Genomic DNA, 26,826 nt, shown 5'->3' with positions numbered 1-26,826 from the left:
TGATATCACAATGCGTTACAGGTTCTTGATATTACAATGCTTGACAAGTTCTTGATATCACTATGACTGACAAGTTCTTGATATCACAATGCGTTACAGGTTCTTGATATCACAATGCTTGACAAGTTCTTGATATCACTATGCTTGACAAGTTCTTGATATCACTATGACAAGTTCTTGATATCACTATGCGTTACAGGTTCTTGATATCACTATGCTTGACAAGTTCTTGATATCACAATGACTGACAAGTTCTTGATATCACAATGACTGACAAGTTCTTGATATCACTATGCTTGACAAGTTCTTGATATCACAATGCGTGACAGGTCCTTGATATCACAATGCGTTACAGGTTCTTGATATCACTATGCTTGACAAGTTCTTGATATCACTATGCTTGACCAAGTAAAACTTGCTGTTTTGGCCTAAATAGCAACACACTTCTTGCCGAATAAGGCAAGCGAAAATTTGTGTATGCAATAATTTCGCAAAAATCATTCTGAACCTAACGAAAAAAATATATTTTATTGTGTTTGTTTATTATTAAATTACTGTAAACTTATCTAAAATATATTTAGTTGGATTAGGCTAAATTATATTGCGCTCTTTATAGTAAGGTTAGGTAAGTTTAAAAGGTTGCTTTGGTACAAAATTATTAATTTTTACATTAACATAAATGAAATAATGTATCTTTAAACGTACAGGAGAAAATTTTAGAATGGACTTAATTTTAAATGAGTTCTTGCTAATTGACCAATTTTACCTATTCGGCACGACATTATATAAATGCGACTAGCAGGGGATGGAATCCAGATATTTTAGCACACCTCTCGAGAAGCCCTCCAAGATTCAGAGATGCGTTAGTTCATTGGCCCATCAAAGCTTCAAACATCAGGTGCCTAGTACCACTGGACATATGTGGCTGTTTGAAGCACTGATGACCAGTGAACTAATTTTGGCGGGCTTCTCTGAAACCATGCTAAATTGTCGGGGGTTCGATGCCCAGGTAGTCGCAATATATTTATTTGCTTAAAGCCACACGTTCCTGGATGTATTAATATGTATTACTTGACTCACGAAATCGTAATGACACGATTGCAAACAAACCATACCACGGGCGGGGCTTGAACCCGGGGTAGAGAGTCGTTCAGTTCCAAACTAACGCGTTAACCACTGGGCGGGAGATTCATCTGTTAAAACTTGCATTTGTGGTCACAGTGGTGCCTGTGCTTACCTTCCAGCGGTGTGTAAATATACCTAGTTGGATGAATTTTATTATAGCCAGCTGGCCCAATGGCTAACGCGTCGGTCTGGAGTTTTACGACTCTCTACCCCGGGTTCAAGCCCCGCCCGTGGTATTTTTTTTTTTATGTATTCCTTATGAGATTGGTATTCCAAACGAGAGGAGAATGAAATTAGTCCTGAAGTTTCCAGAGCCACGTATGTGTTCGCATCAGAAGTGACATGTTCAGTGGCACTGGTCACCTGATGTTTGAAGCACTGATGGCCTAGTGGATCAAGGCATCTCGGGTGTGGTTACTCAAAAATCAGAAAACGAGGTTAATATTCAATTTTTGTGTGTTCCATCACACACTGAAATGTTCTGATAGAATTAATAAATTAACCTAAGCACCCTAAAGGAAAATGTAGAATACAGTGTATGTGTGTATTATTGGAATAATTTTAGAAAAGTAAATAAATTGATCTATTACTCACTATTATAACATGAACGTAGATAACATCTCTATGGAGCAAACTGTAATATGAACAATGGCTGTTGTAATAACCAGGCTTAGCAATGATTACAAATACTTCTGCATATAGTTTGTGAGTCACAATAAATGCTAAGTATGTAGTAGCCCTTATGATCAATTTCTAAACACTGCTTCATTGTTCACTTTGAGAAATATAGTGACAATATAATAACCCAAGTGATATTTTCATTAATAAAACTTCTTGATACAAGATAGCAGACATATTAAGCAAATATTCTACATCTGCTTGCAATAGACGAGACAAATGAACATATAAATGTAATTCGTTTCCTCTTAACCATTTTGGAGCCTTGTACTCGCTTATATGTACTCACTTATGTGTGATTGCAGGGGTCGATTCACAGCTCCTGGCCCCGCCTCTTCGATGGTCGCTATTAGATCCACTATCTCCTGCCTCTAAGAGCCTTATCGTACCTCTTCTTAAAACTATGTATGGATTCTGCGTCTACACTCTCTAGATTGTTCCATTTCGTGACAGTTCTAAGGCTGAAGAAATACTTTCTAATATCCCCATGACTAATCGAAGTTTTCAACTTCCATCTATGAAACATTCTGGCTCTGTTCATCTTGTCAATTCCTGTCAGTATTTTGTATGTCGTTATCACGTCCGCCTTATCCCTCCTGTCTTCCTGTGTCATCAGTCTGAGTTCCCTTAACTTCTCATGGGACATACACCTTTGTTCCTGTACTAGTTTTCTTAGAAACTTTTGTGTATCCATATGCTCTTGTGCGTGTACACTCGGTGGACGCTCTGTTAGGCACGCTTGTACACTTGTTCGTTAATGCAAATAGCTAATCAGCCAATCACGTGGCAGCACCTACGTGCCTAAGAACATGCAGACTTGGTCCAGAGTTTTTGTTGTTCAGACCCAACATCAGAATGTTGAAAAATGTGATCTAAGTGATTTTGACTGTAGATTGATTGTTGGTGCCAGACGGAGTGGTTTAAGAATTTCAGAAACTGCTGATCTGGGATTTTCACGCACAACAGTTTCTATAGTTTACAGAGAATGGTGTGAAAACCAAAACATCCAGTGAGCGGCAGTTCTTTGGGCAATAACGCGTTGTTAATGCGAGGTCAGAGGAGAATTGCCAGACTATTTCAAGCTGATAGGAAGGAGACATTAACTGAAATACCTAAGCTTTACAACATTGGTATTCAGAAGAACATCTCTGGCACAGCGAGTTCCAGTTGTCATACCTAGAAACGGGAAACTGAGGCTACAGCGAGCACAGTCTCACTAAAACTGGACATTTGAAGATTGGAAAAAACATCGTTTGACCTAAAGAATCGTGATCACTGCTGGGACATGCAGACTGTAGGGTCAGAATTTAGCGTAAGCCTTTAGGATGCGATGGAATGGAAGGTTCAAAGCAGGAATGTGCAGCCAACAAATCTACAGCAACTGTGTGCTGCTGTCAGGTCAACGTGGACCAGAATCTCTAAGGAATATTTCCCGCACTTTGTTGAATCCATGCCACGAAGAATTCAGGCTGTTCTGGGGGCAAAGAAACTAAGAAGAGTGTACCTAAAAGGTAGAAAGAGTAGAAACATGCAAAAATTTAAATTAAATTCTAAATTAATTAACCCTTAAACTGTCAAAACAAATTTACGTTTACATGTGTAGTGCTCCAAAAGTAGATCTTTTTTTTTACATATTTTCAAATATAACAAAAAAAAGTAGATCAAAGTTTTTTTTTACACGTTTTCAAATGTAAAAAAAAAGAAAAGAAGATCTACTTTTTTTACATACTTTCAAATGTTGAAAAAACGTAGATCTACGTTTGGACAGTTTAAGGGTTAAAGTTAATGTAAAATAAAATATCTTCAGTGAAGTAAAACGGTTGACCAGTAGACTTACGGTAGCCGACCAGGTAGCCTTCATTATGTGTGTTACCAGAGAGGATGTCCACGGCTTTGTACTGACGGTCTTTAAGAAGCTGCGCTGGCTGAGCCGGGATGAAGTCTCCGTCCACACGTGGTTTGAACGCAAGGGGAGAGATAAACCATTCCTAGAGAGGGGGGAGGGTCACTCCTTTATTATACACATTATCCTGCCCCTCCTCCAAATTCATCACTCTTAGTTTCAAAGATTTTCCCGCGATGCCTGACGTAAGCCAGATATTATTCCATTTTTGTTTGTTAATTATAATTTAACTTAGGTTAACATATCACACAGTTTTTTCACTGCACAAGATAAGACAAATCAACGAACTGTACTGAGTGTGAAATTGCCGTCCTATACAGAAGAGACTGCCATTAAGTCAAAGACTTTCAAAGAGTGCAAGGAACTCTTAAAAGATCAGGGAATAATTATGTCAGCGGACGTTTCTTTTAAAGACCATAACAAGATAAAGATCACGACAGCCAGGAAGATGACGGAGTGGGTACTGAGAACTTTCAAAACAAGGGAAATAATGCCGATGGTGACACTCTTCAAAACGCTAGTGCTCCCTTACTTAGAATATTGCTCAGTGCTGACGGCCCCGTTCAGGGCAGGAGAAATACCGGAGCTGGAACAAATAGAGATCGTTTACGGCTCACATTAAACCAGTAAAGCACCTAAACTACTGGGGACGCCTGCAATTCTTGAACATGTATTCATTGGAGCGGAGGAGAGAGAGAGAAACATGATAATATTTACCTGGAAAATACTCGAGGTCCTGGTCCCAAACCTGCACACAGCTATAACAACATACTGGAGTGAGAGATATGAAAGTGTAGAATAAACCCAGTGAGTAGGGGTGCGGTGGGAACAATAAGGGAACACTGTATCAACATCCTAGGTCCCAGACTTTTCAGCATCTTACCAGAAGATATCAGAAACACGGCTGGAGCAAGTGTAGAAGCCTTCAAGAGGAAACTAAACAAGTATCTTCACCAGGTGCCAGATCAACTAGTATGTGATGGATGTGTGGGGCAGCGGGCCTCCACCAGCAACAGCCTGGGTGACCAGGCAAGCACCAGACGAGCCTGGCCCGTGGCCAGGCTCAGAGAGTAAATTAACTCTCGAAACTCTTCAAAGGTAAAGGACTTTTTAAATTTCATATTCGTGTCTTAACCCGAACATTTGTCTTCCAAACACGCTGAGCGAATATTTATTTTTGCTGAAATTCCCAGAAAATAGGTTCCAGCAATAGTAATTAATACATTTCATAAATGTTTAATAATATCAAGTAAACTCAGGCTGACATATGTTGAGTAAAGTTAACAAGATTAAGTTAAGTTTCTAAGTCAGTATTAGTGCACAAACAAAATCTAGTACTACATTATTCACGTAAATATATCCATCCACATGTAAAAATTACAAGCTTGCTTGACAGCTATGTTATAAATCACAACGTCTTGAAGCTACAATCATTGTTTTGAAGCTACAATCATTGTTTTGAAGCTACAATCATTGTTTTGAAGCTACAATCATTGTTTTGAAGCTACAATCATTGTTTTAAATCTACAATCATTGTTTTGAAGCTACAATCATTGTTTTGAAGCTACAATCATTGTTTTGAAGCTACAATCATTGTTTTGAAGCTACAATCATTGTTTTAAAGCTACAATCATTGTTTTGAAGCTACAATCATTGTTTTGAAGCTACAATCATTGTTTTAAAGCTACAATCATTGTTTTGAAGCTACAATCATTGTTTTGAAGCTACAATCATTGTTTTGAAGCTACAATCATTGTTTTGAAGCTACAATCATTGTTTTGAAGCTACAATCATTGTTTTAAAGCTACAATCATTGATCACTGTTTTTCATATATATTCATATATATATATATATATATATATATATATATATATATATATATATATATATATATATATATATATATATATATATATATATATATATATATTATATAAAACAGTGATCAATGATTGTAGCTTTAAAACATTCAAATTATGGCAGAGATCAAGGAACTTCAGTAACGGGAGATAAAACTGTCCACTAAAGCGAGATATTTAAAGCATTATATTACCCCATTTTAAATCTTGCCACAACATTCAGAATGTATAATGTCTACCATATTCTTTACACAGTGTGAAGTGGAATCACTGAAAATTTAAAATAATGAAGTTAAAACTTCATGTCTAACTTCATCGGTGTCTTTTAAAAACATTGGTTAATTTCTACTTGTTAATCTTCAGAATAAAATTAGATTTTCTCACGTTAAAGTAACCTATTTATTCCTTTTCTATTGAAATTGTATTCAGTCATATACGGATCATATTCTTATTTCTGGTTAGGCCAGAAGTAATCATTTTCTCCACATTTATCAGGTAAAAATTGCTACTTTTTCAATCTTAATTATAAATGACATTAGTAGCCCATATTTTATATGTAAAGAAATATTCCAGAATTAATAATGTAACAGAAAAGTTTATTCGAATTTTTCATGTTAAACTTTTCTAATACTTGTATGAAAACTCGATTACTCTTAGAAATGCTTAATCGTTTCATTAATCTACTTAGAATATCATGGACCAAACTTTGAAATCTCAAGTTTTAAAACTCACGTGATAGAGGTGAGTTCAAACTCATTTTGATGGCAAAAACCTCACGCGGTTTTGTCAAGACTGACCCGCTGCACTTTCCTCAATCCTCATAACTGACTTTACCCTTGGCAAATTTGTGAATATGCACGCTGTCCATTTTTCACAGTGTATGACAAAATTATCACAGATAATATATTTGCTAAGAAGTCATTGCTTCGCTATTACGTAGTTTGTATCCAAATAATCCCCTTAACATAATTATTCTTGTTGTGCAATAAAAATATACAATACCGACAAGATGAAAGTTAAGACACATGTGCAACATCTGGGTATTTTTATTGTAGACGTTTCGCCATCCAGTGGCTTTATCAATACAAATTCTAGGACATAACTTGAAGACAGTAGAACTATATACAAAAGATGAGATAACAGTCCCTCAGCCTTGGAGTTGGTGTGGAGAGCACCGTAGTTGTAGAGATTCTGGAGCACAGGCATGTATGTATGTATGTATGTCCAGGGTCCTAGCACGGGTCTTAATCTTGTAATGACCTGTCTCTGGCATTCCCAGCATATGCTGCTCAAGGACTGTTCTGGACATTTCGTCTAGTGTGTCTCACAAGCGACTGTGATTTGGTACTGAGGTTACTCCATCTCAGTTGTTTCCTGAGCTGGAGACTGGGCTTTGTCCGCTCTGACAATCTGAAAATTCGTGGCATCCACCGTCTCCTCCTCGGTCAGTAAGCACACCTTCAGGAATGTGCTGACCATCTGCCGGAACATGCTCTGTTGTTCCGTGGAGTTGATTGTGTTGCAAATAATATCCGTAAATGCCTTGATGAGTGTTAAGAGATCCTCCCTGGTGAGGGCCTGCGTTGTCGATGGGTCTCAGGCAGTGGATAATATCCGGGCTGTTGTGATCTGTGGGGACTGCTGAGGGTTGTATTTCTTCATTGTGCGCACTGTGGCCTGTTGCTGTGTGCCAAGTTGGGTAGCCTGCATCTGCTGGTGAGGTAAAGGCATAGTCAGGGAAGCCTGCATGGTGGCTATGCCGGGCAAGGAGTGCCTGCGTTGCCATGTTATGGCCGGTGGGGGCTCATGTAGTGCCGTCTGCAGATTGTGTTGACCAGATATTTCTGGTTGGTGCCGTTTGTTCCTTATGTTTTTGATTCTCCGTTGAGGTAGAGAGGCAGGAGGTTCCTGTCCGTGACGCCTGATTGAGGCTTCGAGGGTCAGAAATTCCTCGGCATTGAGTTGGGTGGTCTGATGAGAGTTCTGCAATATGGTAGGACTCTGCACCCATTGTCGCTCTGCCGTAGCCTGCTACCTCGTTGTTGGCGTCTTCCAGGCCTCATGAATTCTAGCAAGCCTCTCGGGGCATCGAGGGATCCAGGCATAGTGTTTCTGCCTGCAGTTCGGGCATCGTGGAGTGGGTGGCGATGCATTTTTCAGCTTGGTGATGCAGTCCTCGGTAGGGTGGCGCTGGCTACAAACACCGCAGATTACTCTCTTTGGACAGAGCGCACCCAGGTGGCCGTAAACTGGCACTTGAAACAGCGAACTGGTTCTGCCGTGAAGGTCCTGACATCGTACCTGCCCCAAGAACCGAGGTCCAACCGGGATGGCAGCGGTCCTACATGTGAAAGAGGACCTGCCCGGTTGGTGCATTGTCTGCCGTCTTTGCCTTGAGACGTTGAGCTGACACCACACTGGGGTGAGCTGCTGCTGTCTCGATGGGCATCATCAGCGGGTACCGCATCACTACACCCTTGGTGATCTTCTGCCGAGAATCCAGTTCCTCCAGGGTGAAGGAGCGATCTGCCTCAGTGATTCTCTTCAAGGCGGTGTACATTTCCTAGCTGAGAGAGTCAGCATTGGTTCTCCCTTCAGGTTGAACCATATCCTGAACTTCAGTTTGTGCCTTGATTCCAGGTGTGTAACCACGCCATAGTGGGTTCTGTGCTCCCCATAAGACTTTACCTTGAATCTACCAGGTAGGTTGATCCATCCTTCCGTATTCGCTGGCTGCATGGTTGAAGCTGTCAGATCTGCAGACTCTTCCTCTGATGACACTGAGTGCTCTCGCAACTTCTTCGCTAGGATTGGGCCCCACATTTCCAAATCCGGGTCCTCCGTCGTGTCCCTGGAACATCGTGACCTCTTCCTTTTGGCAGAAGCCATGTATCTGTCTCATACCGTGTCTCCTGTGTACGACGTGTGCGGGGAGTGTGGAGCACAGGCAAGGAGACTGGCGCTTACATAGGCGTCAGTGAATAGGGACGGGTAGCAGACGAGGGCATAGTCACTGGTAGGGGGGATTTCCCATTAGGAAAATTATGAATGAATGAGGATTGGTTGAACCCAAGTTCAAGAGGTGCTGCATAGCAATGTTTGATAATGTATGCTAAACCTGTATGCATTAAAAATACAAATCAAATTTTATGGAGATTTTGAAAAACTTACGAAGAAATTTTGGAGAGTTGCTGACAGGTTACGTGCGTCAAGTGTCTGTAGACAGGCAAGGAGGTGAGAGCTTCCCAGACTTGTGTCACAGCCCATGGATACCCCCACCTGCTCAGCGACCTGCCGGTGACCCGTACCTACACCGAACGTAGAAATGGCTGTTCCGGATTGCATGATTGCACGATGAAACAGGCCTGTACATAAATATGTTGACATATATTCAAATATTTTGATGAGAGAATAAACAGCAAATTATTGATATTCATGAACGTACCCGATTCCATGTGGGTTATTTAGAGCTACATTTAAATATACGGAGAAAAGTTACATAGAAAGATGTGGCTTTTAACTGAAAAATAAAAAAAAAAAGATCTTTGAAAAGCGCTTTGACCTGGCAGATTACTCATAACTTTGGTTAATGAATTCAATAACACATAATAACAACCAAGGTAAAAAGCAAAAGCTACTGGAATAAATTAAACAGTCTAAAAATATCACGCAAAACTAAATGCATCAGTAAAAAACGAAAGTAAGGCAAAATATTTAACAAAATTCTGAGGTATCTACAGGAATCCCTGTAAATATACAAACTACGACATTGACAAAAAGACCCAAATCGCGAGTAAACATTTAATGTGTTCCACATTGGTTAACTGCATGTTGTGGGATGTGATGGTGAGGTGTAGTCTTCACCCTTAAATGCTTCCTTTGATGCATAATATATATATATCACTATAAAGGGTCTATAGAATTCTTGAACCTTGGTGAACAGTTTTGAAGCAGTCTTCCTGGCCCTCATGTATTCGATAGGTTTTAAACCCTATTAATCAACTAACCTGTAAACAAGTAGCTATGGGTGACGAGTGTGTCCAATCTACATTTGGCAGAGAATGTCCTCAAAATGACAAATCTTATTGATGATCTGCCAAAAATCCACGGTCTACTGAACCCTGTGTATTTTTTTAGTATATATATGGGCCCATTGGGCCCGCCAGTACCCAAGGATATCTAATGAACTTGTAATGAGTCGATGGACTGATTACATCGTCTTGTAATGAGTCACTGAATCATAAGTCTGCCGAAGAGGAAGCTCAAAATGTGTGAAGATCGGGTAATTACTCTTGGATCTTTTATACCACGTGGACAGAAGCATACACGGCAAGAACAAACAGTACATTAAGAATTGAGGCGTGAGCCGAGATCCACCATAATTAACCATTTATCAGGGCGACAGCAGCGAAGGTTGCGTTTGGTTGTGTGCGTGATAGAGGCAACCTTTACTAAGTCAACACCACCCTTGTTGATTGCTCCATCAGGTAAGACCTTCATCATTTAATTACCTGGAGTTTACCTGGAGAGAGTTCCGGGGGTCAACGCCCCCGCGGCCCGGTCTGTGACCAGCCCTCCTGGTGGATCAGAGCCTAATCAACCAGGCTGTTACTGCTGGCTGCACGCAATCCAACTTACGAGCCACAGCCCGGCTGGTCAGGTACCGACTTTAGGTGCTTGCCCAGTGCCTGCTTGAAGACAACCAGGGGTCTATTGGTAATCCCCCTTATTTATGCTGGGAGGCAGTTGAACAGACTCGGACCCCTGACACTTATTGTATTGTCTCTTAAAGTGCTAGTGACACCCATGTTTTTCATTGGGGGGATGTTGCATCGTCTGCTGAGTCTTTTGCTTTCGTTGTGAGTGATTTTCGTGTGTAAGTTTGGTACTAGTCTCTCTAGGATTTTCCAGGTGTATATCATGTATCTTTCCCGCCTGCGTTCCAGGGAGTACAGGTTCAGGAACTTCAAGCACTCCCGTAATTGAGGTGTTTTATCTCCGTTATGCACGCCGTGAAGGTTCTCTGTACATTCTCTAGGTCAGCAATTTCACCTGCCTTGAAAGGTGTTGTTAATGTGCAGCAATATTCCAGCCTAGATAGAACAAGCGACCTGAAGAGTGTCATCATGGACTTTGCATCCCTAGTTTTGAAGGTTCTCATTATCCATCCTGTCATTTTTCTAGCAGATGCGATTGATACAATGTTATGGTCCTTGAAGGTGAGATCCTCCGACATGATCACTTCCAGGTCTTTGATATTGGTTTTTCGCTCTATTTTGTGGCCGGAATTTTTGTACTCCGATGAAGTTTTAATTTCCTCATGTTTACCATATCGGAGTAATTGAAATTTCTCATAGTTGAGCTTCATATTGTTTTCTGTAGCCCATTGAAAGATTTGGTTGATGTCCGCCTGGAGCCTTGCAGTGTCTGCAATGGAAGACACTGTCATGCAGATTCGGGTGTCATCTGCAAAGGAAGACACGGTGCTGTGGCTGACATCCTTGTCTATGTCAAATATGAGGATGAGAAACAAGATGGGAGCGAGTACTGTGCCTTGTGGAACAGAGCTTTTAGCCGTAGCCGCCTCAGACTTTACTCTGTTGACTACTACTCTTTGTGTTCTGTTTGTGAGGAAATTATAGATCCATCTACCAACTTTTCCTGTTATTCCTTTAGCACGCACTGTGTGCGCTATTACGCCATGGTCACACTTGTCGAAGGCTTTTGCAAAGTCTGTATATATTACATCTGCATTCTTTTTGTCTTCTAGTGCATCTAGGACCTTGTCGCAGTGATCTAGTAGTTGGGACAGACAGGAGCGACCTGCTCTAAACCCATGTTGTCCTGGGTTGTGAAATTGATGGGTATCTAGATGGGTGGCGATCTTGCTTCTTATGACCCTTTCAAAGATTTTTATGATATGGAATGTTAGTGCTATCGTTCTGTAGTTCTTTGCTATTGCTTTACTGCCCCCTTTGTGGAGTGGGGCTATGTCTGTTGTTTTTAGTAACTGTGGGACGACCCCCGTGTCCATGCTCCCTCTCCATAGGATGGTAAAAGCACGTGTTAGGGGCTTCTTGCAGTTCTTGACGAACAAGGAGTTCCATGAGTCTTGCCCGGGGGCAGAGTGCATGGGCATGTCATTTATCGCCTGTTCGAAGTCATTTGGCGTCAGGATAACATCAGAAAGGCTTGTGTTTACCAAATTCTGTGGCTCTCTCATAAAAAAAACTCATTTAGATCTTTGACTCTGTCTGGTTAGCGGCTTGCCAAAAACTGAGTCATATTGGGACTTGAGTAGCTTACTCATTTCCTTGCTGTCATCTGTGTAGGATCCATCTTGTTTAAGTAAGGGCCGAATACTGGATGCTGTTCTCGACTTTGATTTGGCATAAGAAAAGAAATACTTTGGGTTTCTTTCGATTTCATTTATGGCTTTTAGTTCTTCCCATGATTCCTGACTCCTATAAGATTCCTTAAGCTTAAGTTCGATGCTTGCTATTTCTCTTACCAGTCGTCCCTACGCATTTCAGATATACTGACCTCTTTTAGCCGCTCTGTTATTCTTTTCCGTCGCCTGTAAAGGGAGCGCCTGTCTCTTTCTGTTTTACATCTACTCCTAATTTTTCTTAAAGGAATAAGCCTTGAGCATACATCGAGTGCTACAGAGTTAATCTGTTCTAGGCATAAGTTGGGATCTGTGTTGCTTAGTCTATCTGCCCAGCTTATATCGTTTAGGACTTGGTTTACTTGGTCCCACTTTATGTTCTTGTTATTGAAGTTGAATTTGGTGAAGGCTCCCTCGTGACTAATCTCATTTTGTCGGTCTTGGGCTCCGCGCATACATGTCTGAACCTCGATTATGTAGTGATCTCAGTATATTGTTTTTGATATGGTGACATTTCATATCAGATCATCATTATTAGTGAAGATGAGGTCTAGTGTATTCTCCAGTCTAGTAGGCTCTATTATTTGCTGGTTTAAGTTGAATTTTGTGCAGAGATTTAAAAGCTCGTGTGTGTATGAGTTCTCGTCAGAGCTGCCTCCTGGTGTTATCACTGTAACAACATTAATTGCTATATTCCTCCATTTTAGGTGCCTCAAGTTGAAATTCCCCAGGAGGAAGATGTTGGGGGCAGGAGCTGGAAGATTTTCCAGACAGTGGTCAATTTTTAACAGCTGTTCCTGGAATTGCTGGGACGTTGCATCCGGAGGCTTGTAGACTACCACAATGACTAGGTTTTGGTTCTCGATCTTTACTGCTAAAACTTCCACTACATCATCGGACTGGTGGTACTGGGGACGACTTTTTTTTCCGGCACTAATATCTGTATCTGTTGGTTTGGAGTGGAGGCCATCGACTGTGGTTCCAGTCCAGAAATAACTGGATTTGGCGTACGATTTCTGCCATTTCCTGCCAGCTTTTTTTTCTTCCTGGCACTAAAAAACCTCTCCCTCTTGAGTGGCTGTAGCTACCCAGGTTTTCCCTTGGCCTGGATGTTTTGTATCTTTTTGTCCCCTTTAGATGGTGTGCCTGGCAATTTAAGTTATATCACAGTCTTTCCTGAACTGAAGAGGGACACATTTCAGGGTGAAAAGCTTACAGGAAGGGAGTTTGCATTTTCCTGTTGTCATATGGGCACAGCATTTTCTACGGTGGTCAAAGTTGCACGTCCCATCTGTTTTTCCAGATTTCCCATGTCTGCAGATACCAAGTGCATAGTATGTGCACAGGCTTGGTTTCCGTTTGCCTTGGGTTTTTGTGACTGTGTTCCCTGTTGGTGCATGTTTACCTGTCTCATTCCTATCCTCACTAGTACTAACAATGGAGCTCTTACCATGGGGACTCCACTATTGCTAGTGGAATCCCCATGTTTGCTATCTCCTGTGGTATTACTAGTTTGTAATATTGGTTTCATCCTGTCTTTGACTACACTTGTTTCCCCACTACAGCTCCTGTCTCCATCGAGGCCATTTATATGCATTCCCTCATGCGTACATTTACTGTCTACCTGAACAGCACCTCCAGCCTCGCCATTACTGTCTACCAGGACAGCACTTCCAGTCCCACAGTTACTGTCTACCAGGACAGCACCTCCAGCCTCGCCATTACTGTCTACCAGGACAGCACTTCCAGTCCCACAGTTACTGTCTACCAGGACAGCACCTCCACCTTCACCATTACTGTCTACCAGGACAGCACTTCCAGCCCCACATTTACTGTCTACCAGGGCAGCACCTCCAGCCTTTCAGTTTCTAACTACATGGCCAGCACCAAGGGCGATACCATCCAGCCCAGACTTTTTATTTTCCCATCTGTTATAGAATGCTTCCAGATTTTCTATGAAGGCTGCTTTGATGTTTTCCTCTTTTAATTCCAATGTGATTTTGGTCCATAGATTGATCTCATTTGGGCATACCCAAAAGCACTTTCCTGATTTAACACTGCTTGTAGATAATTCTTGGATATCTGCACAAGGGGCGTGACACCAATTTTCACAAAAATGGCATGTAATCCATGTGGAAGCCCGTTTGTTTGATTTACTGCAGACTACACAGAATTTGATAATGTGATTTCAATGGTTGATTTCTGTAATTCTACTAGTTACCCCTTGAATATTCTACTAATAACCTGAACAAACACGTACTCCAAATATATATATATATATATATATATATATATATATATATATATATATATATATATATATATATATATATATATATATATATGTGTGTGTGTATATCACCGAAATTAGGCAGTTTGGGGCTCCAGTTCACTACGTACACTACACTACCTACAACAGTGCTCTCTGTTATCATGTTGAGAGACTATAGTCGTCCAGCGAGCCAAATTATCCCTCTTTAGCCTTCACAGATGTAGTCTTATCTAATATTCTCATATACACTGTTCTGACATTGACCTTAACTATCCTAACTCTTTGCCCCGCTATTACTGGCTGTCTTACCTTTTTCACATCATGGTCCACGACGGACCAAAGCACATTAATTACTCTCAGATTCGTGGGTAAATTGGCACGCGTTCCAGGCACGGTTTTGACTTCAAAGAATTATTTCAGCTGATTTCTCAGTTGAAGATTGAGACACTTATGCAACATATAGGAATCTTTATTGAGGAAACGTTTCGCCAAACAGTGGCTTCATCAGTCCAGTACAAAGCAGAAAGGTGTAAGGAGAGGAAGAGTTTGAGGTAATCAGTCCCTCAGCCTGGAGTCGATATGTTTAGTCCATCAGTCTTGTAGAATGTACAGCATAGCGCCGTAGACGTGTCTTATATACTGTAGACAGGTGAGGCGAAGCAGGAGGAGGCGGGATCATAGTGGAACCAACCACTAGTCGAAGCAGGTCTTCACGCAAAGGTTGGACAAGTTTTGAAGAATTCTTTATATCAAGATCCCATGATGATGTAGTGTCTGACAGTTGTGATGAATGGTTTTGAAAACCGACTAGTCGAAGATTGAGAAATTTTGCAACATATGGGAATCTTTATTAGAAGTAAATACACACAAATCTAAATGGATTGTGAAAACGTGCAATTGCATTAAGTTTTATAACCTGCGTGAACTGTATCACTGTAGACAACAAGAGCATTTCACCCCTCCATGGAAGATGTGTTCATTTAATATCACATACCTGCAAGTCCCTCCCAAGAAGCTCATTGCTAGTAATCCCTTCCTTAAATCACTTGTTAGAGCAACTGCTCAAGAAGAAATTTCTCACCTAGCTGGTAGTAATAAGTTATCACAAGTTATATACACTGATGGATCTAAACAGGAGTCTTCTGGTAGGGCTGCATCTGCTCTTGTTGCCACCTCCCTAGGTAAGAACGATAATAAATTTGTTGAGTTAGGCATAAGAATTAACAACTGGGCGTCTACACTGCAAACTGAATTGTTTGCAATCCTAATGGCGCTGAAGCTAACCTATGACACTGAGCTTGACTCTGTCATCATTACTGATTCTGTCATCATTGAAGGCTCTTGACTCATATAATGACTCCAACAACATGCTCATTGGAGAAGCCAGGTATAGATACTCAAAAATTAGGGACAAAGGAATTAATGTACAATTGCTATGGATCCCATCACACACTGGATTACTCCTTCATGATAAAGTTGATATGTTAGCCAAGAAGAATACCCAGAAGGAGAATGTAGAATATAACTTTGGTATAACTGTGTCTAGCATTAGGATTAATATTAGGAGAGAAGTAAATAATGAAAATGATTGTTATAGGAATGCAGTTAGAAGCCTGAGTAGATCTGTAACCCACTATGATAACATGAACGTAGATAAGTATGTTTATGGAGCAACGTGCAATATGAACAGACTGACTGATGTTGTAGTGGCCAGGCTTAGGCTTGGTTACAAGTACTTCTGGCAGCTTGGGAGACACACAGATGATGATCAAACTAAATGTAAATTATGTGATCAGGCATATGGTCACTCTCTTGAACACTATGTGCTTAATTGTCCACTTATTGAGGAATACAGAGACAGACAGTATAATAACCTATGTGACATGTCAAGATATCTTATTAATGAAAATAAGATACCAGATATACTAAGCAAATTTCCTAAATTTGCTTGTAACAGATAAGTGAACTATAGATATGTAGATATAAATCCATATGTATTCCTGTTAACCCTTTGGGGCCTAGTTCCTAGGCCTTTTGTGTATCCATATGCTCTCGCGCTACCGTCCACAGGATGGATATGGGGTGCACAATAAACTAGCCACTTCGGTGGCAAAATCTAATCCATTGAGGAAACGTTTCCTCAATAAAGATTCCCATATGTTGCATCATTGTCTCAATCTTCAACTTGTCGGTTTTCAAAACCATTCATCACAAAATTTCTCAGTAGTCATCCTTAAACTCCACATTCCTCCTAGCTTCCCTGCAACAAAACACGTTGTACGAACTAACCTTGTGATTTAGGACTCAAAATATGATGGTGCACCGATGCCCCTCCAGCACTCTCTCCGAAGATAGTAACAGAGTTAGGATCTCCACCGAAATTGTGTATATTGTTCTGCACCCAGCGGAACGCCATCGTCTGATCCTTCAGTCCAAAGTTTCCAGGAATAACAGAGTCCTCCGTCGACAAGAATCCTGGATAATAAAAATATTTTGACAACTAAGAATAGTAATTGTAGAGTTCCTTCTTTTGCAATAGTAATTCTTTTTATAATAATAATTTGCACATGTATGAGCTTGACCGAGTTTATGATTTGGCATAAACTAGTAACTTACATCATTATTATTGTTATTATTATTAAAGATTCGCCGGTATTCTCCCGGCCCGGGCCTCTTCCAAGTGGTGGCCCGGCCTTGACTCCCTGTTTTGGGAGTGTCTGAGACCTAAGTCTCCCATGGGAGGAGGCACAAGTACCTCCTCATCTTTGGGACCAACTGTCCCCAGGCCTAGTCACAGTCCCCGCCCTCACGGGGCTCGCAGGGAGAAGCTAGGCCTCTGGTCTGCCATCTGCCCCGAACTTACATTTTTGTTTAAAGTATATATCAGATTGCTGGAGGAATAAAAAAGTCAGTTTGGTATTTGTATTGTATACTATTTAGTAGGTTATCCTTTTTAAATCCGTAAAGAAACAGAAGAAAAACTGTTTATTTGTACCAAAAACCTGTATTTTAATAAATGTCCTAAAACGTCCTCATTCTCTCCAGGTTGATTTAAGTACGTCCATTAGCGGTGATATATTTTAATTATATGTACACAGCACAAATATTTGAGTAATTTTCCTGTGTTCAGAAAGAGCACAAAATGTGTATTTTTAAATTCATTAAAACGAGCAAATTATTCCGTAAATTAGTCCAAAGTTTAGGTTTTATATCATGAAATTAATATAGGGAAACAACTAATCAGATTTTAATGTAGGTTTAAGTGTAACTGCAGAAAGTGTGTGGTATTGCCCTGTGCTGTGAAAATTTACATCACTATGGTTGTGAATTTTATTTGTCACCTTGATGACGCACGCCAAAACTATCCTCAGAACGCTAGCATAAATATAAAAGGAACACAGCAGATAATTTGCTTGATTTACAAAAATATTGTTGGTTCTACCATAAACAGTAGACATTATCACCTATTTGTATTTAAAAAAATTGCTACTCTCTCTACTAATTTGCCTTGATGCCACAAATTATTGTAAAACAAGTAAAACAATTCATATCCCACAAGCCATGTCCACAATTCATTTAAGTCATTGACTATAACAACAAATTTTCACAAAAGGGAAAATATTCCTATTACAGTGGAAAAAAAAACATGACAAGCAAACCCTCAGTCGGAAGACTGGTACACTTCCAGTGGAAGGCCCATAAATCTATGAGTATTACAACACCGCATTACTGTCACTCAACGTGGGTATAAGACGCATGTAATATATCCAGAAACCATGCCCTGTTGCTAAGGACTTATAAGTAATAGATAAAATAATAGTTATATGAAGGATGTTGATTTAATACACAAAAGATGCCCAGTTTGTACTTTAGAACCAACACCGAACATATTGATAATGTACTCACCCATGACTCCAACCCTGTACTGGAGGACGACCAGAACAATGTCATGGTCGAGGAGGACGTGTGGCTCGTACTCAACAGAACCTCCGGCCAAGAATCCTCCTCCATGTATGTACACCATTACCGGCAACTGCTTAAACGACGCCACCTGCCACAAAGTGATCGCAACCAGACCATTAACACGAGGGCGCCTCTTACATTTAGTTAAGAACACTTAATAACAATATATATTACATGGCATTTTGTAAATAACTTTCCTGGTTGAGAATAAGTTAGTGTCTTCTAAGATAACAGAAGCGAAGAACTACGAACTTATTCAATTCTAAAGGGTGTTTTGATGCAGGTGAAGGGCTCTTCATCCAAGGTATTAGAACTATATTACTCTTCATGGACTCAAACCTCATAACTTCACTTTATTATGACATGGTATTTACCCCTGCGTGTTTAGTGCTTCTCTATGACTGTATTTACACCTGCGTGTTTAGTGCTTCTCTATGACTGTATTTACACCTGCGTGTTTAGTGCTTCTCTATGACTGTATTTACACCTGCGTGTTTAGTGCTTCTCTATGACTGTATTTACCCCTGCGTGTTTAGTGCTTCTGTGTGGCTCACCATCCTCCGTCGTGCTCCGTCGTTTTAGTGGAATATTTCCAGCTCTGGGAACTAATCAAGCAATTAATAGTACACACTGAGCCCCTAAAATTATAAAAAGTGAGCAATAACATATCAGAGCCAAACTGCTGGAGGGGAACTATAGGCCTAGGCGTGCCGTGTGCAAAAAAAAAGAAAAAAAAAAACTTAGAGCATATTTGTAAAAGCCAGTGGTACCGTGGTATGTAGATAAGATACCATAAATGCTATGGTGAGAATTAAGACGGAAGTGATAATGTCCAAACAGATAGATAATTCGTGTAAACAGTTGCCAGCAGTCGCCAGGATACTACCACGCAGGTCAGCTTGTATTAATAATCTTCATAAACATGAGCCAGAGTAGGCTGTGATACAGTACATGAGCCAGAGTAGGCTGTGACACAGTACATGACCCAGAGTAGGCTGTGACACAGTACATGACCCAGAGTAGGCCGTGACACAATACATGAGCCAGAGTAGGCTGTGACACAGTACATGAGCCAGAGTAGACTGTGACACAATACATGAGCCAGAGTAGGCTGTGACACAGTACATGAGCCAGAGTAGGCTGTGACACAGTACATGACCCAGAGTAGGCTGTGACACAATACATGAGCCAGAGTAGGCTGTGACACAGTACATGAGCCAGAGTAGGCTGTGACACAGTACATGAGCCAGAGTAGGCTGTGACACAGTACATGAGCCAGAGTAGGCTGTGACACAGTACATGACCCAGAGTAGGCTGTGACAGAATACATGAGCCAGAGTAGGCTGTGACACAATACATGAGCCAGAGTAGGCTGTGACACAATACATGAGCCAGAGTAGGCTGTGACACAGTACATGAGCCAGAGTAGGCTGTGACACAATACATGAGCCAGAGTAGGCTGTGACACAGTACATGAGCCAGAGTAGGCTGTGACACAGTACATGACCCAGAGTAGGCTGTGACACAATACATGAGCCAGAGTAGGCTGTGACACAGTACATGAGCCAGAGTAGGCTGTGACACAGTACATGAGCCAGAGTAGGCTGTGACACAGTACATGACCCAGAGTAGGCTGTGACACAATACATGAGCCAGAGTAGGCTGTGACACAATACATGAGCCAGAGTAGGCTGTGACACAATACATGAGCCAGAGTAGGCTGTGACACAGTACATGAGCCAGAGTAGGCTGTGACACAATACATGAGCCAGAGTAGGCTGTGACACAGTACATGAGCCAGAGTAGGCTGTGACACAATACGTGAGCCAGAGTAGGCTGTGACACAGTATATGAGCCAGAGTAGGCTGTGACACAATACATGAGCCAGAGTAGGCTGTGACACAGTACATGAGCCAGAGTAGGCTGTGACACAGTACATGAGCCAGAGTAGGCTGTGACACAGTACATGAGCCAGAGTAGGCTGTGACACAGTACATGAGCCAGAGTAGACTGTGACACAATACATGAGCCAGAGTAGGCTGTGACACAGTACATGACCCAGAGTAGGCTGTGACACAATACATGACCCAGAGTAGGCTGTGACACAATACATGAGCCAGAGTAGGCTGTGACACAGTAAATGAGCCAGAGTAGGCTGTGACACAATACATGAGCCAGAGTAGGCTGTGACACAGTACATGAGTTAGAGTAGGCTGTGACACAGTACATGAGCCAGAGTAGGCTTTGACACAATACATGAGCCAGAGTAGGCTGTGACACAGTATATGAGCCAGAGTAGGCTGTGACACAATACATGAGCCAGAGTAGGCTGTGACACAGTACATGAGCCAGACTAGGCTGTGACACAGTACATGAGCCAGAGTAGGCTGTGACATAGTACATGAGCCAGAATAGGCTGTGACACAGTACATGAGCCAGAGTAGGCTGTGACACAGTACATGAGCCAGAGTAGGCTGTGACACAGTACATGAGCCAGAGTAGACTGTGACACAATACATGAGCCAGAGTAGGCTGTGACACAGTACATGAGCCAGAGTAGGCTGTGACACAGTACATGACCCAGAGTAGGCTGTGACACAATACATGAGCCAGAGTAGGCTGTGACAATACATGAGCCAGAGTAGGCTGTGACACACTAAATGAGCCAGAGTAGGCTGTGACACAATACATGAGCCAGAGTAGGCTGTGACACAGTACATGAGCCAGAGTAGGCTGTGACATAGTACATGAGCCAGAATAGGCTGTGACACAGTACATGAGCCAGAGTAGGCTGTGACACAGTACATGAGCCAGAGTAGGCTGTGACACAGTACATGAGCCAGAGTAGACTGTGACACAATACATGAGCCAGAGTAGGCTGTGACACAGTACATGAGCCAGAGTAGGCTGTGACACAGTACATGACCCAGAGTAGGCTGTGACACAATACATGAGCCAGAGTAGGCTGTGACAATACATGAGCCAGAGTAGGCTGTGACACACTAAATGAGCCAGAGTAGGCTGTGACACAATACATGAGCCAGAGTAGGCTGTGACACAGTACATGAGTTAGAGTAGGCTGTGACACAGTACATGAGCCAGAGTAGGCTTTGACACAATACATGAGCCAGAGTAGGCTGTGACACAATACATGAGCCAGAGTAGGCTGTGACACAATACGTGAGCCAGAGTAGGCTGTGACACAGTATATGAGCCAGAGTAGGCTGTGACACAATACATGAGCCAGAGTAGGCTGTGACACAGTACATGAGCCAGAGTAGGCTGTGACACAATACATGAGCCAGAGTAGGCTGTGACACAGTACATGAGCCAGAGTAGGCTGTGACACAATACATGAGCCAGAGTAGGCTGACACACAGTACATGAGCCAGAGTAGGCTGTGACATAGTACATGAGCCTACACCTGACGTTGCCATATTTCCTCTACCAGCTCTTAATTATATGAATAATTTAGTACTAAAGCTTCTATTAGCTAATATACCACCTCTTTTAAGTACTTAAGTTAAAGTTAGATGTAGAGCAGAGGTTCCCATCCTGGGGTGCACTCACCCCGGCGAGGTGCACTCACCCCAGGGAGGTGCACTCACCCCGGCGAGGTGCACTCACCCCAGGGAGGTGCACTCACCCCGGCGAGGTGCGAGATGGCATTTCAGGGGATGCGACAACCAGTCCTAATGAAAATCACAATTCCTTATATTTTACCAAAAAATTTTCAAATTGCTCAATTCATATTTGCATTTTATGCATTGAATTAAAAGCTTATTTTTTGAGTTCTATTTGTTTACCCGCAGTATTGTATTTGGTTCAATTTGTGATTCAAAAATTAGAAATTTGTCTTCGTCTTCAAATGTGATTTTAATTTTGTAGGATATGCAACATTAGTCAAACATTTCCTAGAGGTTCGGGGCATAAAAAAGGTTGGGAACCCCTGATGTAGAGAAGTGAAGCTTAGTATCTACGATTACTTTTATCCCAGCCCATACAATTGACGGTGGCCCATGGCCTGGTGGCAAAAGCTCTCGGTTCACACGCTGAGGGTCCAGGTTCGATTCCTGGCAATGGTGAAAACATTGGGTGTGTTTCTTTACACCAGTTGTCTATGTTCACCCAAACAACAGACATAGCCCCACTCCACAAAGGGGGCAGTAAAGCAACAGCAAAGAACTACAGACCAATAGCACTAACATCCCATATCATAAAATCTTTGAAAGGGTCCTAAGAAGCAAGATCACCACCCATCTAGAAACCCATCAGTTACACAACCCAGGGCAACATGGGTTTAGAACAGGTCGCTCCTGTCTGTCTCAACTATTGGATCACTACGACAAGGTCCTAAATGCACTAGAAGACAAAAAGAATGCAGATGTAATATATACAGACTTTGCAAAAGCCTTCGACAAGTGTGACCATGGCGTAATAGCGCACAAAATGCGTGCTAAAGGAATAACAGGAAAAGTCGGTCGATGGATCTATAATTTCCTCACTAACAGAACACAGAGAGTAGTCGTCAACAGAGTAAAGTCCGAGGCAGCTACGGTGAAAAGCTCTGTTCCACAAGGCACAGTACTCGCTCCCACCTTGTTCCTCATCCTCATATCCGACATAGACAAGGATGTCAGCCACAGCACCGTGTCTTCCTTTGCAGATGACACCCGAATCTGCATGACAGTGTCTTCCATTGCAGACACTGCAAGGCTCCAGGCGGACATCAACCAAATCTTTCAGTGGGCTGCAGAAAACAATATGAAGTTCAACGATGAGAAATTTCAATTACTCAGATATGGTAAACATGAGGAAATTAAATCTTCATCAGAGTACAAAACAAATTCTGGCCACAAAATAGAGCGAAACACCAACGTCAAAGACCTGGGAGTGATCATGTCGGAAGATCTCACCTTCAAGGACCATAACATTGTATCAATCGCATCTGCTAGAAAAATGACAGGATGGATAATGAGAACTCACACACACATACACACACACACACACACACACGCACACACATACAGACCTAACACACACACACACACACACACACACACACACACACACACACACACACACACACACACACACACACACACTCACACACACACACACGCGCACACACACACACGCGCGCACACACACACACGCGCGCACACACACACACGCGCGCGCACACACACACACGCGCGCGCACACACACACACACACACACACACACACACACACACACACACACACACACACCTCTATTCTACACAAGGCCACCAACATATCAGGAAAGAGAGGACCATCAACATACAATGAGTGCAAAGATCACCATTATACGATGGGTGCGAAGATCACCAATAAAATGTGGGCGCGAAGATCATAAACATATTGTAGGCATGAAGACCACCAACATACCATGGCCACGAAGACCACCAATATACCATAGGTGTGAAGACCACCAACATCAATATACCGTGGGAGGGAAGACTACCAACATACCGTGGGCCTGAATACGTTCAGGTAGAGGCAGTCCTCGGTGCCCACCAGCTGTTGTGGTTTCAACTTGATTCCTTCAACAGCCACACGGAAGGGCACCTGCAGACAAGGCTGGGACTCGAACTCCACAGACCCGTTCCTTATTCCACTCCAGGGTTCTGCAGGCAGCGGGTCCTGAGCCACAACATACATTGGTATTAAATTCAAAATTCAGTTTTAATTTATCATTTTTTTAATCTTTTTATGAAGAGAAAAATGGAGAAGTATGTGAATACGTAACTTTTACACACCTATGTACATATACGCGTTCAAAAAAAAAGGAAATAATTACCCTGAGCCTGAGCTGGCCAAGAGGAGGTTTAGCGTAGGGTATTCCGTAGTAAGACCAGAAAATCTTGCCACTGACAGACTTCTCCAATATGCCGGATACCTTCCCTTGAGAAGTAGAGACCACCTTAGGGCTTTGATCAGCACAAGTGCCGGCCGTGAGAGACTCGCACCCCGCCACCATCACCACCATCCACACACATAACTCTAAATGCTGCATCCTGTGTAGGGATTATTATATTAGTAAACTCCAGTCCATATTACACATACGTTCAGGGGAGGCATTGCCTTCTTTTGGTGAGATTCATAGCATCTAATAGCCTACACGTGTGGAAGAGGGGGAGGGTTAGGGGAAGAGAGGGGCTCCTGTGTTCTTACTTGCTTTGGAGGGGCTTATTATTACCTGTCCTTTCAAGCATATAATGTGGGGGAAGGAGGAGTTATATCCTGTTCTTGTCATAGCATGGGAAGGATAATGTCTGTTCTTCCAAAGCGTAAGGAAAAGGTTGCTGTGGAAAAGCACGCGCGCGCATGCACACACACACAGACACACACACAGACACACACACAGACACACACACAGACACACACACACAGACACACACACACAGACACACACACAGACACACACACAGACACACACACAGACACACACACAGACACACACACAGACACACACACAGACACACACACACAGACACACACACACAGACACACACACACAGACACACACACACAGACACACACACACAGACACACACACACAGACACACACACACACACACACACACACACACACACACACACACACACACACACACACACACACACACACACACACACACACACACACTAGTCCCAGAGCTAAGAGGTATGTCCTACGAGGAGAGGTTAAGGGAAATCAACCTGACGACACTGGAGGACAGGAGAGATAGGGGGGACATGATAACGACATACAAAATACTGAGAGGAATTGACAAGGTGGACAAAGACAGGATGTTCCAGAGATTGGACACAGTAACAAGGGGACACAGTTGGAAGTTGAAGACACAGATGAATCACAGGGATGTTAGGAAGTATTTCTTCAGCCACAGAGTAGTCAGTAAGTGGAATAGTTTGGGAAGCGATGTAGTGAAGGCAGGATCCATACATAGCTTTAAGCAGAGGTATGATAAAGCTCACGGCTCAGGGAGAGTGACCTAGTAGCGATCAGTGAAGAGGCGGGGCCAGGAGCTCGGACTCGACCCCCACAACCTCAACTAGGTGAGTCAACTAGGTGAGTACATGGGTGCAGACGTGGGTACACAAGGCTCCGAGAACCTTCGTGTTTTTGAGGCATGCAATAACCGCTAGCAGTAATCAGTGGTAGTGACAAAGTCAGTGAACAAACCTACGAGTGATAACTATAGTTATTAGTTGAAAAAATTCGAGAGGAAACCTGAATTCAGTATTTTTTTTTTAAAGTGCCAAGCCGTTGTGGATCTACTAGGCACTGTTGCCACACAGAAACAAACATAAAAAGATCAAAGTGAGTGTGGAAACGGGTGATCAAGAATTACCAGCGTTTGGTTAATAAGTGAAATGTGGGGCACCGTAATTTGAGAGTGAAAAAGTTAATAAGCAAAAGGAGAAAGAAAAAATAAAATATACAACAAGGGAAGGTGGCAGTAGGCCTACTGAAGCAGTGACGTCACAGCAGTTTGTATGCCATTATACATATAAAGTGTAACACCGAATGTGAAGTGTATTCTGTAATAAGTGAAAAGTGAAATCACTTGAGGAACGCGGGATGCATGAGCATATATGGTTATAAACATCACGAGTGAAGGAGTTACAAAATAATGATAGAAGGCCTATGTACGACGACTACGTCATCAGCATCTGGCAACTTGTCATCACATCGCTGTCAGCGCAAGTATTTTACCTGTTGAGGTTGCATTTTGCAAGATTGAGTTCTGGTCCTGCATCACTGTTAGATACTGGTCACTCACTCCTGCAAGCCATTACCAGAATTAGAGTAGAAATAGCATAGACGAGAGTGCAAGGAGTAAAGCGGTAGTGAGGGATAACGTCAGACACTTAAGCTGAGACAAGCTAAAATTTACAGCCTAGCTACTTTCTGAATTTTAGAAGTAGAATCGATAAGTGTTACAAGTATTGGTAAGCTTAGAATTACTGGTATCTACCGGTATTTATTAGCAGTATGAATACTTAGAAGTGGGGTGTGGAAATTTATTTGGTCCCTAAAGTTCCACAGGACAGATCCAGCATGGCCGTATGGGACGGCTGAGCTGGATGGCCCTTATACCCCACCCAAACATGAAAGCATTCTCTCTGGTCGGCAATGGATTCTTGGTAGGCATGTATTTAATTTATAGATTTATTCTTCAGGGAAGGAGTAGGTAATTTTACTGTTAGTATATTAATATTAGGTTACTAAGGCAACTGTAGATAATAATGTAGACCTAAGACCTTAACATAGGTAGTAATAGGCCGATAATGTAGGCAAACACTAGGATAAGTTAGCTAGGGAGAACTGGCAGCCCTAGCTTGAATGACGAGGTGCGGGTCTAAAAGACAATAGCGTCCTTCTTAAGACAGACACCTGGACAACACGTGCCGTGATCAGCAGACGGCGCCCCCCACGTGTCTTCACATCTGAGACCTGGGGAAATCTGGTAGAGGCACCTCGATGTACCGTAGATGGCCTCTGTCAGGCCCATACAGTAAGACAAAACCTCCACTGTTTCTCGTAGATTACTGGCCAGTGTCTGGGGAGATTGTGAGTGAGTTGATCTGTGGGCCCGGTTGCAACAG

The 26,826-nt window shown here is 42.2% G+C and overlaps 1 protein-coding gene across 1 annotated transcript in view; it reads right to left on the bottom strand.

The window, feature by feature from the left end:
• LOC128686063 (juvenile hormone esterase-like) overlaps positions 1 to 24,269 on the bottom strand; it is a 56,308-nt gene extending 32,039 nt beyond the window's left edge. Inside the window, exons 1-6 of the mRNA XM_053772708.2 lie at positions 24,014 to 24,269; positions 23,686 to 23,856; positions 18,133 to 18,277; positions 16,516 to 16,701; positions 8,738 to 8,931; positions 3,641 to 3,791 (exon numbers count right to left, since the gene is read on the bottom strand). Coding sequence (XP_053628683.2) covers positions 3,641 to 3,791; positions 8,738 to 8,931; positions 16,516 to 16,701; positions 18,133 to 18,277; positions 23,686 to 23,856; positions 24,014 to 24,229 — 1,063 coding nt within the window. The 5' untranslated portion in view covers positions 24,230 to 24,269. The remainder of the gene's footprint in view (positions 1 to 3,640; positions 3,792 to 8,737; positions 8,932 to 16,515; positions 16,702 to 18,132; positions 18,278 to 23,685; positions 23,857 to 24,013) is intronic.
• Between the last annotated feature and the right edge of the window lie 2,557 nt (positions 24,270 to 26,826).

The sequence above is a fragment of the Cherax quadricarinatus genome, chromosome 9 (genome assembly GCF_038502225.1).
Source record: "Cherax quadricarinatus isolate ZL_2023a chromosome 9, ASM3850222v1, whole genome shotgun sequence".
Lineage (NCBI taxonomy): Eukaryota > Metazoa > Arthropoda > Malacostraca > Decapoda > Parastacidae > Cherax > Cherax quadricarinatus.
This window is presented reverse-complemented; position numbering and strand designations above follow the sequence as displayed.